Consider the following 20423-nt stretch of genomic DNA (forward strand, 5'->3'; position numbering starts at 1 on the left):
CACTTTGTATTCTTGTCTCCCCATATCTTAATGTTTCTGTGACTCGCAGGGTCTCAGCTATCTTCCCTGTTTCTTTTAGAGGCTCCCAGTGTGTTTTAGTTAGTGAGAGAGAGAAAGACAGAAAGAGCGAGAGTGAAAGAGAGTGAGTGTGTGTGGTGTGTGTGAGTGTCAGAGCGCCTATTTTTCTCCAGAGTATCCAAGTATGTCTGCTGTCATCTGTGTCTCCCTTTGTGTCTCCCAACGTCCAGGATTTCCCAGTGTCTTGCTTTGTCTCTTTTTCTTCCCTTCGCCCTACTTTCATCTCATGGTGAGGTGACCCTGTATCTCTCCATGCCCATGTTCTCCTGGTCCTCCTCATACACATGGTCCTTCTCTGGGCCCTGATGTTGTTCCTCCTAGTTCTCATCTTCGTCCTCCCAGTATTGATCCATATGGTCTTGGTTGCCATAGTCATTCCTATGCTCCGGATCCTCCTCTGCCTGGGTCAGGCCCCACCTCTTCCTCCTGAGGCCGTATTACAGTACGCCATCGACCTCTGGAATCTACTAGACACCATCTCACCGGACGTCGCCTTCCTAACAGAAACTTGGATGAATGCCTCTTCAGCCCCAGACATCACCATTGCTATCCCGGAAGGATACAAGATCATCCGTAAGGACCGCATCAAGCATACTGGAGGAGGCATCGCTATCGTCCACAAGAACTCCATCCGCATCTCAACCAGCTCAGACGTCAACCTAGCCAGCGCCGAACACCTCCACTTCCAGATCCACACCGACCCCAAGACCACACTCAGGGGCACCCTCCTCTACCGGCCTCCAGGACCCAGGGCACAATTCAGTGATGACATCACTGACTTTATCACCCCTCACGCCCTCCCCTCCGAGGATTACATTCTATTGGAAGACCTCAATTTTCACCTGGAAAAGAGCAACGACTACAACACCACCACCCTTCTGGACAATCTCGCCAACCTCGGACTCAAACAACTTGTTAATACCCCCACACACCACGCAGGACACACTCTCGACCCCATCTTCACCTCCAGCAAACATATTTCCTTCAGTCACACCACAGCTCTCCAATGGACGGACCACAGCTGTGTTCACTTTGTCTACAAAAAGAACACAACCCACAACCATCCTCAACCTTCCCTGCGAAGAAACTGGAACAAAATCACCATCGACCAGATTTCCACATCGCTTCTTCAAAACCCCCCTGCCCACTCATCGAACCCCAACCAAGCAGCCATTAACCTCACTCAATGGCTAAGCAACACCGCCGACAACCTAGCACCTTTGAAAAAACGTCAAATCAAACCAGGCATCAAAAACGCCCCCTGGTTCAACGAGGATCTTAAGAAATCCAAGAAACTCTGTCGCTCCCTTGAGAGAGCTTGGAAAAAAGACCCAAACACCAACACCAGGGACGCCTTCAAAAACGCCACCCGAATACACCACCAATTAATCCGGACTGCCAAGAAAACCGCTTTCAAAGACCGACTAGACAAAAACGCCCACAACAGCAAGGAATTATTCAACATCGTCAAAGAGTTTACCAACCCCACTGCCAACTCCAACAACATCACCCCCTCTCAAACCCTTTGCGACTCCCTAGCTTTGTTCTTCCACGACAAAATCGCAGACATCCACAACAGCTTTGACAACCAACCCGAAGACCAACCCACCCATCCCACTGCCATACCCTCACCCCCCTTGAACATCCTTAATGACTGGAACCCAATCTCCACTGAGGACACCATCCGCCTGATGAACTCCATCCACTCAGGATCCCCCACAGACCCATGCCCTCACCACATCTTCAACAAAGCAGACTCCATCATAGCACCACACCTCCGAGACGTCATCAACTGCTCCCTCAACTCCGGCACCTTCCCAGAAAGCTGGAAACACGCCGAACTCAGCGCCCTTCTGAAAAAACCCACAGCTGACCCAACCGAACTCAAAAACTACCGCCCCATCTCGCTCCTTCCATTCCCGTCCAAAGTCATCGAGAAAGCTGTCAACAACCAGCTCGCCGCCTTCCACGGTCACCCACGCACTGGTTACAAGCCGCCTGGACTACGGAAACACCCTTTACGCCGGCACCACCGCAAAACTTCAGAAAAAACTCCAACGCATCCAGAACGCATCAGCCAGACTCATATTAGACATCCCGCGTAAAGAACACATTTCTGGTCACCTGAAAAACCTTAACTGGCTCCCCATCAATAAGAGGATAACTTTCCGCCTCCTCACCCACGCACACAAAGCTCTTTACGAACTTGGACCCGATTGCCTCAATACACGTCTTTCCTTCTACACCCCCCCCCCGCCAGCTGCGCTCTTCCAACCAAGCCCTCGCTGCTGTTCCCCGCGTCAACAAAACCACCATGGGAGGTAGATCATTCTCCTACCTAGCGGCCAAAACCTGGAACTCACTTCCCATGCACCTTCGCCTCACTCAAAACCACCTAGCATTCAGAAAGCAACTTAAAACCTGGATATTCGAGATGTAATTCCCCACCCCTCTTCAAGCGCTTTGAGACCCTCTGGGTATGTAGCGCGCTATATAAATCTACTGACTTGACTTGACTGGGGGCAGCGTATTCACCATAATGGGGCGCATTGTCATTGTTTGTGCCTGGCGCACCTTTTAACCTCTTCGAAGCATCTAACGAACTACGGTGGGCATGTGAGTCGGACGGTCGGGCCATCCAAACTGCGCACGTGTCAAACTCCGCCGCCCGCAGCGTAATTTGTGCAGCGTCAAAGAGGTTAAAAGGTGCACCGGGTGCAAACAATGACAATGCGTAATACGGGCCCTGACTTGCACCTTGGTCCTCCTCTTTTAGGTACTCCTCCTGACTCTCCTCTTCTAGTCCAATTCCTCTGCCTGCTGGCTCACTTCTTACTGGCCTCAAAATGGTCCTTTCAGTACTGATCCTCCTGCTCCTTCTGCTTCTGATGCTCCAAGCCCTGGTCCTCAAAGTCTTCCTGGTACCTGATCCTCCTAGTATTCTTTTTTTTTGTAATTTCTTTTTATTAAAGCAAGGCAACCACAGAATAGATGAGTGCAGAGAACATACGAGGGTTGTTCACAATGTCAACATACAATACAGTAAATAATGAAAGTGGGGGGAAGGAGGGAGGAGGAGAAGGTACAGAATAAATATGGCGTCAGCATTCACAGCAAGGGGTCATGGGGAAAGTGGGACATCAAAGACAGCATTCGCAGGCGTTACACATATGTTTCCCCTATATTGATTCCAAGGGCCCCAAACATTATTCCATTTTCTCGGGCGGCCCGAGCCAAATACACAGTTTTTTCCCGGAACATGCATCAGTCCATGTTTTCCATCCACACCTCAACAGCGGGCGGCCTCTGGGACCCCCACTGCTGTGCTATGTTCCGTTTGGCAATCATGGCACCCAAAATCACCCATTGGGTCTGTGCCGTATTGAGATCAGTCGTCTCCCAAATATCCAGCAGACATCTCCTAGCTTCTGGTAAGAGAGCCACCCCCGTCACTTGCTGCATCACCTCATGGACCCTGCCCCAGTATTCAACCATATACCGACATTCCCATATGATCTGCAGAAACGTCCCCAATTGACCACATCCCCGCTGACACAGACCCTCCGTCGTGAAACCTATTTGAATCAAACGGGGACCTGTGACATAGACCCTGTGCAGAATTTTAAGCTGAACCAATCTCAATCGTGCCGGAATCGCGACCTCCTTCGGTGAGGAGATCGCTGATTGCCAGTCCTCATCATCAAGTTCAAGGCCGTCTCGAGTCCAGTTATCCCTTAATTGTATCAAAAGGCCAGCTCTATGATTGATCATCTTCTTATACACAAGGGAAATGGTGCTATCAGGCAAATGATCATCTAATATACGGTCCTCCAATGGGGTTGCTTCCGGTATCTCTGCTCCCTCCGGGAAAACCGATGTCAGTGCGTGACGAACCTGTGCATAACGAAAGTTCTCCGTCCCTCCCAATTCGTATTCAATTTGTAAGGCTGCAAACGACTTAACCTTTCCCTTCACCCAGAGGTCGCCCACTGTGGAAATGCCTATAAGATCCCATTTGTCGAACCCTTGGTATTCCATAGTCTGCCAAATCTCTCAGAGCCGAAGAGCGGGGTCGCTAAAGTCAGACGATCTTTCCATCCAAGCGAGCTAGTGGCATCATGCCATATCCTTACGGCCGCCCTGGTCGGCCCAGTCAAACTCTTCTCCACAGACCTAGTGTACAGCGCTCTGCTATAATTGCCGCCAGGAAGTATCCATCTATCCATGGCATAGCCGGGATTCGATGCGGTCCCGTACGTACCATGTTTAATAGCCCGCAACTGCGATGCCCAATAGTATCTCTTGATATCAGGGAGAACAATTCCCCCATCATACCACGGGAGCGTCAATTTAGCTAACGCTATAAGCGGCCTACCATCCCACAACAACTTCCGCTGTAAACACTCCAGTTCTCAAAAATAACTAGCCGGAACAACATCAAGAGTATTTTGGAGGGCATAGAGAAAACGAGGGAGCGACATAATTTTAAAAAGGGCAGCCCGCACCAACATCGAAAGCGGAAGCTTCTGCCAGCCCGCAACATCTCGCTTCAGCCGAGTCAACGGAGGGAGAAGGTTCTTTTCTTATCTAACCACGGGATCCATGGATACATATTTCCCCGAGATATTTGAACCCCTCCATTGTAATCTGAATAGGACAGTTACAAGGCAGAACAGGGGCATCACCACACAGAACGTACAAATAGGATTTCGCCCAGTTAATGATCAATCCCGAATTTCTACCATAGGAAGCCAACACGTCACAGAGCACAATCAAAGATTTCCTGGGAGAAGTCAGATAATGTAATATATTGTCCGCAAATAAGGAAATGCGGTCTTCGAACTGCGGAGACCATCGAATACCCTTGATCGAAGGCTCCCAGCGAAGCCAAGCCGCGAGAGGTTTGAGGGCCAAGGAAAACAAAAGAGGAGAGAGCGGGCAGCCCTGTCGAGTGCCCCGCCCAAGACAAAATGGCGCCGAAACACGACCGTTAACAACCACTTGAGCGAGAGGCTCTGTATAGAGGAGACACACCCAGCCGATGAATTCCGGGCCAAAACCAAATTTAGCCAAAACTGCCCATAAATACGGCCACTCCACAGTATCAAAGGCCATCGTGGCATCCAGCGACGCCAGTATGGCCGGTTCCCGCAACGTAGAAGCCCTCGCAAGAACCCTGTGCAAACGCCTATGATTCTACGCCGTATTCCTATGCGGGATAGAGCCCGATTGATCCGGATGGACAAGCTTACTAATGACCGTAATCAATCTGTTAGTTAATAAGATAATATTTTGGCCAAAATCTTTGGTTCCGAGTTTAACAACGAGATCGGCCGATACGAAGCACATCTGTTCCTAGGCTGCCCTTCCTTATGAATCACCACTATCGACGCCAGTCTCTGATCTCGAGGGAAAAGACCACACTCCCGGGACTCCAGGAACATGTCCCTCAAATAGGGAGCAATCTTGTCCGGTCTAAGCTTGTAAAGCTCAATCGGGAGACCGTGGGGGCCATTGGTTTACCCGAGTTCAGGGAGCGCACCGCTAAGGCCACCTCATCCGCGGTAATCCTACCGTCCATGAGGTCACGATCTTCCACAGACAGGCACGGAAGCGCTATGTCCCGCAACAGTAGGCAAGAATCTTCCTCCGGCCTATCCGAAACAGAAGAATAGATAGTACGAAAGTGGTCGGCAAAACAGTCCACTATCCCCTGCGGGTCGGTTATACAAGCACCACCCTCCGACTCAACCTCAGGAACCACACCACTAGCTCTATCTTTCTTATCCAGCCAGGCAATTAATTTACCAGCCTTGTCACCGACGTCATAAAGACGCCCTTGCTGTTCTCGACTAAGGGTCTTCGCCCCGTCAGTAACGAACGTTCTGTATTCTAGCTGCTTCAGTTGCAAGACATGCAGTCTAGCACGGGTCACCTTGTGTTCTAGTTCCAGTTCTAAGTTGGTTATCTCGTCCTCAACTCTAACCACATCTTCCTCTTTCTGCTTTTTGACACCTGCAATAAGGGATAAAGCCTGACCCCTGAGCACAGTTTTAAAGGCCTCCCATAGCAAGATCGACGAGGAAACTGAACCCTCATTCTCCTTGAAATAGTGCTCCAATGCCTTCACTAAATCATTCCGAATCTTACGATTACGCAGATACCAAGGATTTATGGGGGCTATCCTACCCCCCGAGCCAGGAGCCAGTTCAAATCTAAGCTAAAGCGGGGAGTGATCTGAGATACCTCTAGCCATATGCTTGAGCTCCACAACATATGCCGCCTGGGCCGCAGGTACCAGAACATATTCGATCCTCCTCGAAAGACTACCATGGGCGCCTGAGTGGAAGGTATATTGCTGCTGACTAGAATGAAGCAATCTCCAGCAATCTGTTAGGCCCAGTGTCTCAATGAAGTCCGGCAGCCAGTTATGAGCCCTTCGGACATCCCTAGGCAGATACCTATCGAACACACCGGAGACCACCGCATTAAAATCACCCCCAAGAATCAAGAAACCACCAGGAAGATCTAGTATAACCCTTCCCAAGTCAACAAAGGTCGTAGACTGCAGGCCAGGAGGAACATAAATAGACACCAGAGAGAGAGTACGGCCTTCTCCGCGTCCCGATACCGCAACATAGCGCCCCCTCTCATCCAAAACAATAGATTCCACCTCTAACGGAAGAAAATTCTTGAGAAGGATCCCAACTCCTCGGGACCCAGACGTAAACCCAGCATGAGCCACAAGTCGATACCCTTTCCTATTCATCGCTTTGCAAGTATTCCCTACCAAGTAGGTTTCTTGAAGTAGCACTACAACAGTAGAATACCTTTTGAGAAATTGCAATACTACGCTGCGTTTAATCTTATCTCCCAACCCATTCACATTCCAGCTCAACACCGTCAACCCCCTACCCCCCATCATGAAAGAAAAGGAAGACCCTACCCTCCTCTGAGTCCAGCACAACAATGAAAAATTCTCGCGATACAGTGCCTTGCAGGAACATGAACAAAACAAAACAAAGATTCAATACCCCCCACCTCCCCCCAAACATCCCGTTACAATACCCCCCTCCCTGCACCCCTGCTTCCTACTATAAACCCACCCCAACTCGCAGTGTGCCTGTCGCCCCCACATCTAAACTAAACTACAAGACGTAGATCTGGGGAGGAGAGAGACCCACCGATAGCCCGTTAACCCTCCACTCGTACTGCGTACATCAATATGATGAGAACAGAACCACAACAATAGTCAGGACCCTGGTGTCCCCAGGTACCAGAACAACAACACTCATTCCTGCTCCTGCGATCACCCCTCTGCACCACCGCTCTGTCTCTCTGGCTCTTGCTGGGCCGACAGAGAGTCCAACCAGTCGGCCGTGTTTTCCGGCTTGTCGAAGAAGTAGACTCGCTCTCCGTGTTCGATCCTCAGCTTAGCTGGGTAGAGCATGGCATACTTGAGTCCCATGTCCCGAAGTCTTCTTTTCACTCCCATAAAATGGAGTCTCTACTTTTGGACAGTCTGCGTGAAGTCCGGAAAGAAACTGATGGACGAGTTTTCATACTTCAAGGGCCCACCTGCTCTGGAGGACTGGAGGATGGCATCTCTGTCTCTAAAGTTAAATATCCGAGCTATCATGGGCCTAGGCGGGGCGCCCACACACGACTTCCCACCAGGGATCCTGTGTGCCCGCTCGACAGTAAAGAACTTTCTCAGACCTTTCGGTGCAAGATGGTTGACAATGAGATCCTCAACAAAGAGATCAGCCGCTTGGTCTTCCGCTTTTTCCGGCACTCCGATGATACGCACTTGTTCCTCCGGGCCCTTCCTTCAAAATCCTCTAGGCGACGGACAACGAGGTCATTCGAGGCCCTCAGATTCCGAACTTCGGTCTGCAAGTCTGTGACGTCATCCGTGAGACTCGACGTTTTAATGTCCAACGATTTGACCTTTTCGCCAGTTTGCGTGAGGTCTGCCCGAATTAAATTAACCTCGATGGATACCGTGTCCAACTTATTAGCAAGGGTCTCCATTTGCTTCCCAAGGGTGGACTTGATCCCATCAATGGCAGCCATTACATCTTGCAACGTTGGCTCGGCCGCCAGAGCCGAGGAGTCTTTCGCCTCGTCCTGCGACTTACCCGGCCCACTAGCTGACCCCTTAACTTGGGCATAGTGGTCCATAACATTCGATTGGGTGTATCCACCCCATCTAGTGGTCTTCAATTTCTGCTTGTCCCCCTCCGGCTTGTGCGCCATTGCAGGACAATCCCAATTTGTCGTCCAATTCAGGGGGGGGGGGGCAGGACTCAAGCCTGACCATCAACAGACAGGATCGATCTCCCAGTCTCCGGACCTTGTGGGGTAATCGATCAGCGATACGTGAGTGCACCGCTCCCACAGAGTCTACGTACAGGCTATGGACTGCCAGACACCTAGCCCTCAAGGCAAGAGGTCGCCACTCAGCCGACTGTACAAATTATCAGACACACCAACAGCGATAGGAGCGGCCGTTCTAGCAAAATGTACCCAGGCCCGAGTATGGTGCCCAATTGTCGAAATCGAAAGTGAAAGTACGGCCAGACCTGCCACTTCCAATAAACTGCGCCGTTGTTGTTGAATTACACCTCGGGCACTCTGCCAACGCAAGCGCCGGGCTTCCGAGAGGTAGAGGCCGCAAACTCTCCAACTTCACAACTCTGGCATCCGGGGTCCGTTTGAGACACAGCTTACGGCATTCGATTCTCCCGTGGTTCAGCTACAAGAAGAACTCAACAGCAGACAGGATTAGTGGCAGGATGTATGCGGAGGGCTACGAGGGTCTCGGGAGCCCTGTGCTCACGCGGCCATCTTGGATGCGCGCGAAGCTCCTCTCCTCCTAGTATTCTTGCTCTTCATCCTTTGGGTCTTTGTTCTTCCCCAGAGCCCGTCCGGGTTGTTTTGGTCCTGCCAATTGTCCTCATTCACTGAATCTTCCTGATTCTCCTAGCCCTTGTTCTCCTAGTTCCCTTTGGTCCTCTTGATTCTAGGTCTTTTGGATCCACCTCTTCTGAATTCTTCTGAATTCTTCTGATCCCCTTGGTTCTCATGGTCTTGTTCTTTCTAAATAGTGGTTGTCCGTGCCCTGATCTATTCTCATTCCTCCTAGCACTGTGATCCTTGTCCTGTCCATTCTTTGGCCTGATCCTGTTCCTGCTCCTCCTGGTCACCTCAATCGAAATTCTGCTGTTGCCTTTCTTCCTGTGCTCAGCCCCTATGCTCATGGTAGCCTTGGGGCTGATCCTACTAGTTATGTTCCTGTTGGCAGTGGTCAGAGCTGTTTCACCTGGTCCTTCTGGCCCTTGACCCATCGTCCTTGTCCTCTTTTTCCTAGTCTCTTTGGCCCTCCTGGGGCAGGTCTTACACATCATAGTGCAGGTCATCTTACACCTCATAGGTCTGGCGCTCTTGGCACAGGTCATCTTACATCTCATAGGTCTGGCGCTCTTGGCACAGGTCATCTTACATCTCATAGGTCTGGCGCTCTTGGCACAGGTCATCTTACACCTCATAGGTCTGGTGCTCTTGGCACAGGTCATCTTACACCTCATAGGTCTGGTCCTCTTGCTCTTAGTAATCCTGGGGTCTCAGGCGGTTCTCATTCTGCTGTTCCTCCTCCTGCCCTTCACTCAGTTAGTCCTTGATTTACCTCTAAGAGTCACTCCAGTTCTATTAAGTAACTTTCAGATCTTTATCAGTGGGTTCATGCTTTTTATTGCTGAGATCCTCGCATTACTTTCTGGTAACGAGGCACAATGCCAGAAAGTATGTTAGTCAGTAATGCACCTGAGCTAAAGAGATACATGTAACTTGTAAACCATAAGTTTGGAATCTTGCAGGACATTTTTTCAATCAGTAATTATTCTAAGATTGTTAAAAGCAGTTAATTCATACATAGTGCTATCAACAGTTATTACTAAGCCCTGAACAAAATGGCTAGATGTATAATTATTCAGACACCCTGCATTATTTTATGGCATGCAAATACCTACACTTCTTAAACACAAACACAGTGCTTGCAAGTGAAGAAAAAAAACCTGCTGCCAGATCTTGGTATGTTTCTCATCAACATGTGATGCATCAATCATGCTCAGTGTTTCTGTTTGTTCTGACTCTGGCGGGGGTCTGAGTTCTGCATCAGTGTGTTAGGCTGCAGCTCTAACTCTGGCACGCGACTCCTCACAGCCACGTTAGACAACGAGAGCAGCTGGTTGATTACCCGGGACTTGGCTGGAAAATAACTGCGGGGTCTAAGATCCGGACGGGCCACCTATAGTCCCTCCTGACACTAGAGCCGAAAGCCCCCAGCACGATTTGCCTCTGCGCAAATAAGGTTTGACCACTGAGGAACTCCTTCCTGTCGAGCCCTGCCCTCTCTGCACGCATGCTGGGGTGTGCCACTCCCTGGCATTTGTGAAATCAGAGGCCAACTAGAGCGTCATTTGTATTTGGGGGGGGGGGGGATACACAAATCTGTGGGGAGGCTAATTCTTCCAGCAGAGTGGAGATGAAGGGGTGAAAAATCAACAAAGAATCGTTAACACGTAAATGGTCTTTTAAAGACCTGTTAAATACTCGGGTGCGGTTGTGATAAGCTCAAAAACGGGGTGTTCCCGGGCTCGAAGCTGTCTCAGCCCGAGATGAACACACTACAGGGGAAAGGGGGATTGGGGTGAAGCCCTTTGAGCCCAATGGGCGTTGCGCGCGTCTCTGCAATGCTTGAGTAACGTTGATGGTTAAACGTGAGTTGTTTTCTGTTACTGATTTTTTTTGTCATGTGTCCAGGCACGTTTTTTTTTTAATCAGAACGAGTGGAAGTGGCGCAGTTGATATTTAAACCGCTGCCCGTTTAACGTCAGTGAAAGGGAGCATCCGTTGAGATGAATCTCTGCGATATGGCGGACACTTGTGTCCAGCCGGAGGTGGCCTCTAATCTACCCCAAACATGCCACTGCCAAGCCACTTGCCGGTAGATAAACATGCGCGCGCGCCGCGCTCGTTGTGCTCTGTGAGGTGATTTGCAGAACTGGCTTCCGTGGGTCTCTGCTGCTCAGACCGACTGTAAAAACACTGCCACGTGACCTGGTTTGCATGTTTAAAGGTTATCCCCGCTTCCATTACCGGCGCTTTCCCAACATCCGGAGTGCTAAAGTTGTGACCTGTTTCCCATGTTCTCTTCTGTCTCCAGGGGCCCTCCATGTGCGGCTATGAAGTAGGGGAGCGCCAGGCAGCAGCTCGCTCCGGAGCACGGGAGAGCCGGGTCACTCTTCGCCCCCTGCGCGATGGACGGCAAGGAAGACAAGAAGGAACGGCGACCCGGTTACTTTGCCAGGTAAGCCTGTTGCAGTGCTTAATTTGTACCTCTGACTGCAGGTGGTGGACACCGGGACTCAGTTTTTAGGAACCAGGAGAGGGTGTGGAGACACTACATTTCTGGGGTCAGAAGTGGGGAGATGTGAGCCAGGGGGACTGGCTTGGCTGTGAGAGCCAAAGCGCAAACCGACTAAAGGGATAAACTAGGCATCATGATGTCATGATAATAAATATCACATTTAAAATGGAAAATATTGAACATTTCATAGTGTCTCAATTAAGTACATATATCACTGAATTGAATGACAGTTGTTGAAAGTAACCTTTTTGTTAAAGGGAAATATTAATGAAAACCCACATGACCTGACCATAGTATTGCAAATTACCCGAAATGTCTCATGTTCTCTCTATCTATAGCCTATATTGTTATTGTATGTGAAGAAATATTCTAAATTAACCATATACAAGGTAGGTTTTTGTAGAGCGCAGACCCCAAACTGAATCAATTCAATGAGCGCTCAAACTGGATGCATAAGGCAAATGATACCCATTGAAGTACAGCGACAGGCTACAGATCACACAGTTTGGTCACGTGGGAAGTCAGGATTTGAGTTCGGGATTGCATATTGTGTAATTCAGAAATTGAAGGGTTACACCATTCTCTCTTCCATTTAACACCAAACGTCAGTGTTTTGGATTCAGCAATTCAATATTTTTTATTCAATAGGTTTTACTAATGCACTTCAATTTCAATTTCAAAAATCTTTATTCGGATTTCAAAAATCCATAAAAGCACACTTTAAAAAACAATTTGACATTTACAATTACAACTACAAAGGTACAATAGACACTATAAAATACATTATTAGGGCATTTACTAAGTCACGCATTTCAAAAGTGCAAGAGAGGAACAATAATCATTAATAATTCAAGGGTTTTCCATACTTCTACGTACATTAAAAATGACTTTTAAAAAACAACTTGTCCTAAATATAAGTTCATCGTCCTCCAATTTTAAAAGCATCAAATAAGACTGATTCAGGGAAATGGGTCTACGTTTTTTAAAATATGGTGCTAGGAACCATTTAATGTATTTCTTATAAAACTTGCACATAAAGAAGAAATGTAGATCATTTTGTTTGCTTGTTCCATCACAAGGACACAGAATCTTGTCATCTACGGTGTGTCCCAGAGGAAAACAAAGTAAAAATTTTACCGTTCCTGCTTTCATTCTAAACAATAGAGATCTTTCCCAGTAGCACATTGGTAGTGTCAAATACAACGGAAATTGCTGAGTTAATAAGCCATTGTTAATATAGGACACAACAGTTTGTTTCTTCATCTCTTCTGACAATCTTTTTTCCCTGTAATTGGCATACAGTTCAAGTTGGACTACTTTTTTGTCAGTCCTCTGTATTTGAGATGGATTCTCAAAGAGGTTGCCCCTGTCTATGCTAGACAGACTCTCTTGTACGCCACGGAACCATGGGATCTTATTCCATTTATCACAAGCTAAACATTCCCTCAAAATATCATGTGTTAGGCTAGCATATTCATTTACCCAGATGGCTAACCAAAATAGTGCAGGCCTGGCTGCGATAAAGTCACTAATATATGGTGCATTCAGCTCTGAGTGACAGATAAACCCTGATGATGAGATGGGAGCACCCAGTAGCTTCCTACAGAGCCGATTTTCTTCTCTTTGTATTGAGGGGGTTTTTACCGACCCCCAAATTTCGGCACCGTAGGTTGCCACTGGGATGCATTGGAGCCTATAAATCTTTAAAATTGCTTTAGTTGCTCCCACTTTCCTCGGTTTGGGAAGAGATAAAATTGAGTTTATGGCCTTTGAGAACTTGCCTGTGGCGTGGGCGATGTGCCCACTCCACAGGCCGTTCGCAGCAAAGACCATACCTAAATATGGGAAAGTTTTAGTTAGGAGTATAATGATAATAAATATCACATTTAAAATGGAAAATATTGAACATTTCATAGTGTCTCAATTAAGTACATATATCACTGAATTGAATGACAGTTGTTGAAAGTAACCTTTTTGTTAAAGGGAAATATTAATGAAAACCCACATGACCTGACCATAGTATTGCAAATTACCCGAAATGTCTCATGTTCTCTCTATCTATAGCCTATATTGTTATTGTATGTGAAGAAATATTCTAAATTAACCATATACAAGGTAGGTTTTTGTAGAGCACAGACCCCAAACTGAATCAATTCAATGAGCGCTCAAACTGGATGCATAAGGCAAATGATACCCATTGAAGTACAGCGACAGGCTACAGATCACACAGTTTGGTCACGTGGGAAGTCAGGATTTGAGTTCGGGATTGCATATTGTGTAATTCAGAAATTGAAGGGTTACACCATTCTCTCTTCCATTTAACACCAAACGTCAGTGCTTTGGATTCAGCAATTCAATATTTTTTATTCAATAGGTTTTACTAATGCACTTATTCATGCCTTAAACAAAACGGACTCCGCACAAACACACACACACATATATGTATAAATATATGCTTCCTCAGATACTGACGATCAAACCCAGTGACACAACAAGTGCTTGTTTGAAATCATGCTTTACTTTGCCAGCGTCCAATTGAAGAACAGTGCTGCAAGGATCAAACTCTGAGAGGGCTCGCAGACCTCTTCTTTTTTGACAGTTATTTAGTTGTGGTAATTGACTTGTTGAGCCTCTCATAAAAAGCTTCTTTTCTCAGGCCAGCAGAGTCAGCAATAGCATTAACATAAAATAGCATCTCATGCAGGGCTCGAGGTGGGTGGACGGCGTCCCCCACTTATTTTACCAGGAGCTCGATTATATGGAGCAAATGAAGCCACACATTCACTCTTTGGCCTCTCTGGGGCGAGATCGGAGCTCATTCAGAATGCTGCTCACGCACTGGCTTCTCTGATGCAATCGCATCTAAGGGGTGAGCAAGGGGAGGCAATGAGTCTGATGGTGCAAGGCACCTTTTGGACGTCACTTCCTTTCGTGACATACGCGTCCCCGCACTTCTTTTTTTAGGACTTGTGGCCTAATCTCATGCCTTTCCTTACTCTGCTGGCTTCCTTACTTGACAAAGAGACCGATTTCAGGACCGGCTCAGCCCCTCAGTGGACTCACGACAGAGTCGGCTCCTCAGGCAGCAGTGATTCAAGGAGAGGCCATGTGCAGCGAGGCGTATGCGGAGTAGGCTCTGTCTGCCACTGTTCTGTTTCCACAGATCTGGGGGATATTGCCTATTGCATCCCCCACAGTCCAAACTCTGGGGGAGGGGGATGTATCTCCTCTCCCCATCGGTTTCTACACCTATGGTAATTACTAAAGCAGGTGCAGTCTTACTTGGGCTCAAAGGGTGTGACGGGTCCACTTGTTATCAATCACGACTGCCTACACCTACACAGTGAGAAGGAAGGGTTGCATTTCCTGCTTGCATTGTCTTCCATAATATATTTGCTTCGCCACTGTAAGACAGCTGGGGCATGGGCTTAATTGTGCAGCAGGTGAAGTGGCACTGTGCAGTGACGTCTGATGCGCATTAATCATGGCTGCCTCTCATTACCAAAGGGGTAGAGGCTCATAAGCGTTGCTTACATTACTGCTAATAATTATCACACCCTTATTGTGCCACTGGTCTGGAACTTGTGTTTCATCATCAGACTTTGACCCAGAACAAGAGCGAGAAAGGCAGAAGAGGGACATAGGAGGAGAGTAATGATTGAAAACAGTGACAAAGAGAGAGAGCAGAGAAGAAAAGAACCTGCGAGAAATAACTAAAGAGACACAGAGTTTAGGGAAGGTGGTAGAAAGAAGCATGAATCTGAACTGAGACAAGGCAGCCTTGCTATTGGGCTACCCCAACATTTGGCAGTGCCAGTGACTGGCTCCTGGAAAAAAGATTGGGCTTCTGTGCTTATTAATATTTATGCATTTTACAAATGGAGCACTGCGTGCCCTGGATCAAAACTGGAAGCCATTGAAACAGCGTGCCTCCCGTTAATGTTATGCTTTTATATTGCGTTATGGTATGCTACGTAGCATGCTGTTCAGCTTTTATGCAGTGCACATATGCCACTTGTGGAGTCACCGTAACACTCAAACTGTCCGAAGTGGTTGCAGGCTGACCTGTATTTTTGATTGTCGTGTGTATAGCTGGAGTGTGTACTGTGTCAGAAAAGTGGGGGTTCTGTCAAATGGCCTCGGTGTGTTGCAGTGAACTTGTTGCTGCTTGCAGACTGCAAATATAAGGTATAGTGAGAAGAGAAAGAGTCTGCATCTAACCATACTATGGCAACGTAGCACTCAAACTGTCCAGAGTGATAGCTGGTTAGGTTATTATATGCATATGCAATCCGGGTCAGACTGGCCTACAGGTCAACAAGTGGTCTGACAGATCAGGGTGTGGGCCGTTTTTTTTACCAGTTTTAGGCTGTGAGAACTATTGCATTGCAGATGCTTGTTTCACTATATGCTTCATTAATGTTTTCCACTTCTATTTCGGTGGGCAGGCCTATTTTTTGTCCCAGTCCGACCTGTGTGAAATGTACATTTAGTTACCTTAGGCATGTTATTTGTTGTGTAGTTTGTTTAGGATTTGTCATATTCAAAGTATTGTTATCTTTCGAATGCTTGCTTTTATTTCTATGATATGGTTCATAAAATATTACTCTCCTCAGAATGTGTCTTGCATTTCGAATGCTGTTTTGGCCAGAGTTTGTGGCACAGGATTGTGTTCAACAGCTTTCTGTGTATGGCAGGGATGGGGCAAATGGCACCCGCCTAATAATGCCCTTTGCCTCTTCTCGCACGTGGACCACGCATCAGGGCCCTCAATCCCTTTTTTTTTTCTTTTTTTTTACATTTTACCAAGAATACCAAAACATGTTACAATGCACATATTTCAAATACACATTATTATACAAACATAAAAGAAATCAAGTAATATATAGCGGTATGAACAGATAATCTATTTCCTCAGATATATAACCATCCTTTCTTCAATTTCACTGGGGGAGAACTCTCCCCTCGCCTGCCCTAGTCTTCCAAACCTCTATAGGGCTCCATATCCTTTCACCCAGTGTTCTTGCCTTTTTACCCTTCCTATCATATATAGCTTTCTCCATATTGTATGTAGATAGTAGCCTTGCTATCCACATCTGAAACGTGGGAGGGGCCTATCAAGCCACGTTTTTGCTATACCAATCCTATATACTGCCATTGCCATGAATAGAAATTCAGAGGGCAGACCATCCATTCCTACACTCACCCCAAGAATTATAAGTTCATATGTCATTTTAGTCTTAATCCCCAGGGATCTCTCAAAAAATTCCTCGATTGCCACTATCACTGTATGCAATTGTGTGCATTGCGCAAACATATGTACAATATCCGTATTGGTTGCATTGCACCGCGGGCACGTTATTCCGGTGCCCCCCCCCCATTGTGCGATTCTGGCAGGGGTATGGTATAATGAATATACAGTTTTATAATGCTGTGCTTGTAATGTCGCTGAGCACAAGACTGTCCGGCCTAGATCTAAAGAAGCCTGTAATCCCTCGATGGGAGAACCCACTTTTTCCATCCATTTACTAGCATATTTGCCCCTATCATCACCTTTTAATGCTTGAAGTTCTGGATACAGCTGTCTTATTGTGCACTGGCTACTACGTTCTATATATTCCATTATCCTACTCTGGCTGAATCCTAAGCGGCCTCCTAGTTTATTATGGAAATAACTCCTTACTTGCAAGTATTTAAAAAAATTACTTCCCGGTATCTCAAATTTACTTTGAATCTCCTGAAATTGTAAAATCCCACCGTCCGAGTCCATTATATCTCCTATTTTCCTAATCCCCTTATCATTCCACTCTTTCATGAGTGTGTCCCTGAAGATCTCCCCTGTGAGCAGTGCTTAATTTGTAAAATTTGAAGTGCAGGTGCTCAAATCTTTGTCGGAGGCCACACCTACTTAACTCTGGCTCCACCCACTTCCTCCATTGGCTCCACCCACTTCCTCCATTGGCTCCACCCACATCCTCAACTGGCACTGTGAAAAGACAGATGATTTTCAGCAAGGGAGGAGCCTTCCTCATAGTAAGGTTTTGATAGGAGGTTACCCTGCCCTGAGAACATTTTGAAATAGATTCAATCAAAAGTGCATTTAAAGCACAAGTTTGGAATAAATTATCTGAGATCACTAATGCATTGAAAAGGGACAATCACAGTGCTCTATGTGCTGATTTGAGCTAAAGGAAAATACTGGGAGCACTGCTGTTATCAGAACACCTGTGACCTGTCTACACCCCCTGGGTACAGCTGCTCCCTCTCCAAACGGTCTCTGTTGTAGGAACCTCTCTCCACACAGCCCCATGCTGCCTCTTTTGTTGAAGCATTGTCTGCTATAAGAGCCTCTCTAGTCTCTGCCTCTCTTCTCCTTCAGACCCCATGGAACCTGCTGCAGTGCTACACCCCTTCGAGGCCCCTTCGCTTGCTCGGTCAAATGATAAATATATTAAAATAGTCCATTTATGTGGTAACCCGTCCCTCATGTATTCTCTGCTGAGGCTGTGTCTTCACTTACTTACACACTGTAAGTCTTTACACCATTGTGGCGGTGGCGCACGCAGACATATGCCCATATGTTCCTTTTGGCGCTGGGTGGTCACGGGCAGGAGGCAGCTGAGCTGCATGTCCTGCCTGCCTTTCAGTGGACTGCAGAGGGCTGTCTGCAGGCCTCCAGGCGCTGATGCATTTGATTGCTTGGGTACCAGAGCCACTACCACTGACAGCGAGTCGTCCTTAGTCTGCATCCCCCTCTATGAGGCTGCGAGGCACCAGTTGTGTGACTGTTTGTACTGTCCCTCTCTATGCCCCCACCACGTGTTGCCCATACTGCGGCCTCAGTGATGCTGCGTTCCCCCCCCCTCGTTTTATTTGTTCACTCGAACTCCAAAGCCTAGCTAAAGCGAATTTGATCCAATTAATTTGAAGGCCCACACCACATCTGTATTTCATTCAGTCCACAGAGCTGTGTTGTATATCTGTCTCATTCATTCAGTTTGCAAAGCAATGTTGCTACATATGCATTTAATTCATGCATTCAGGTTTCTAGCTCTTGTTTTCAAATGTCTTTTTAAAATATATAGCACATGTTTCTACTCTAGCTTGCACTGCTGAGTAGGTGTTTGGAATATTGCACTCAAAAGGTACCAAGTTCATCCATACAAGGATTAAGGTTTCACAATCAGCATTGCCAAAATTCAGGTGGAGCCAGCAGGTCACACACAGTTCTCAGCAGCAAGTGTCACGTCACTGGACCAGAATTCTGCTACCTTGATTCCTATATAGAGTGTTCAACATTTCCAATCTCTGTGCCCGCAGCTGCAATTGAGGTGTCTGTGACTGTCCCATACTTAGCTGGAGCAGAATACCAAATGTCCTGCTTTTTTTGTTTTTCTCGGGATGGTGCAGGCTGTCTCGCTGCGAACTCTGAGAAAACAGGGGGACAAGCAGAGGCTGGTGGTCTGTGCCCTGCTTGGCATAAGGGAAAACACTTGGCAACAGATGTCTCGCCAGAAGACAAGTATAATTTGTAGTTTATTCCACCTTTGTGGCCCAGCGTGCTCTCCCTGCACAATTCTGAAGGATTTTTGAGTCTGATTTTCAATTGCAGGCTGCAGCATTATTTGCATCGGATTCGGCGGGAGCGGGACATCCTATTCTAATCAGTATGGATGGAGTGGAGCTGCTGCCTCTCCCCCGCCCCCTCCCACGCCGGTGATCTTACCCTCACTCAAGTCACATCACATGGCAGTGCTGCAGGTCATGCGGGGGCATATTAACACAGGAATGAGAATGGAAAGTGTGACGCAATATCTGCCTCTCGTTCTTTGTGAATGGCCAAACACAGAAGATGAAGGGCAGCACCGCCACCCGAAGGCAAAGAGGTCACACGCACGCACACCTAAATATATAAACACTGCGCTTAGTGAAAATAAAAAATGATCCTGCCCTGCCTCATCAGCGCAGCTTGATTTATTTAAACGAAAGTTACGAAAAACCATGATGATTTGGCCCCCGGCGCCGGTCTACCAATCAAGATCATAATGATTTTTAAAAAACGGACCTGAGCAGTAATCACCATCACGGCTGCCAGGCCCTGCTGCCAGCCTCGCCCGCCCAGGTTGCCCTCAGCTACGTCGTCGCTCCCGAGTCCCGACTCCCGCTATAATATCTTCAAAGGGCGCGCGCTGGTGGCTGCTGCCTGGTGAGGACAGAGAGGTGCGGGTATGCTGGGGCGGGCAGCGAACAAGCGCGCGCAATCATTGGCATCCTCTGCGCAGGCGCCACTGCCTCTAGCCCCAACCCCCGCAGAAGACGACAACTACTGCTGTGTCCCGCCCACGGGGCCTCATCCGCGGCCGGAAGTAGTCTGAGGAGGAGGAAATCATTTCAATTGAGTTGAGAATCGATCGAATCGCTCCGGAGACGTCAGTGTCACTGTCAGTCACGTGACGTCACAGACCGACACAGCAGTAAGTGTTTGTGTTTACAATTTACATCAAAACAGCATGCATGATGGATTCGAGTCAACCACGTCGGTAACTTTCTTAAACTTCAGGAAACATCATACAGCACTTGGCACCACAGCAGTAGCACAGTACACACGCTCTCCGTGTGTGCCAGTGCCACGCTCGACTAGGACATGTGCACTTCTTAATGCAGCGTGCCTCCGTGACTGTAGACCCGGCCCTCATAATTAGGTGCTGGTGCTAAGCACCGGCAAGCTCCGGCTCAAATTAAGCCCTGCCTGTGAGTGAATGATTTGTCTACAATCTCATATATCTATTGTGTCTGCCTATTCCCAGTTTTTTTGCAATAGCCATCCATATTCTATATACTGCTCTTAAAGTCTTAAACCTGGTGTGTTTAAAGTAAGTATAATCTACCGTATTTAGAAGTGCGTTCTCCGCCT

The 20423-nt window shown here is 47.6% G+C and overlaps 1 protein-coding gene across 3 annotated transcripts in view; it reads left to right on the top strand.

Annotated features, from left to right (window-relative positions):
• Positions 1-20423, top strand: part of NCOA7 (nuclear receptor coactivator 7) — a 1085323-nt gene that overhangs the window by 150567 nt on the left and 914333 nt on the right. For all 3 annotated transcript variants that reach the window (XM_086926986.1, XM_086926985.1, XM_086926987.1), the window contains exon 2: positions 11306-11449. In XM_086926986.1, the coding sequence (XP_086783112.1) occupies positions 11400-11449 (50 nt within the window). In that variant the 5' untranslated portion in view covers positions 11306-11399. The remainder of the gene's footprint in view (positions 1-11305; positions 11450-20423) is intronic.

This window comes from Lissotriton vulgaris, chromosome 6 (assembly GCF_964263255.1).
Source record: "Lissotriton vulgaris chromosome 6, aLisVul1.2, whole genome shotgun sequence".
In the NCBI taxonomy this organism is placed as follows: Eukaryota; Metazoa; Chordata; class Amphibia; order Caudata; family Salamandridae; genus Lissotriton; species Lissotriton vulgaris.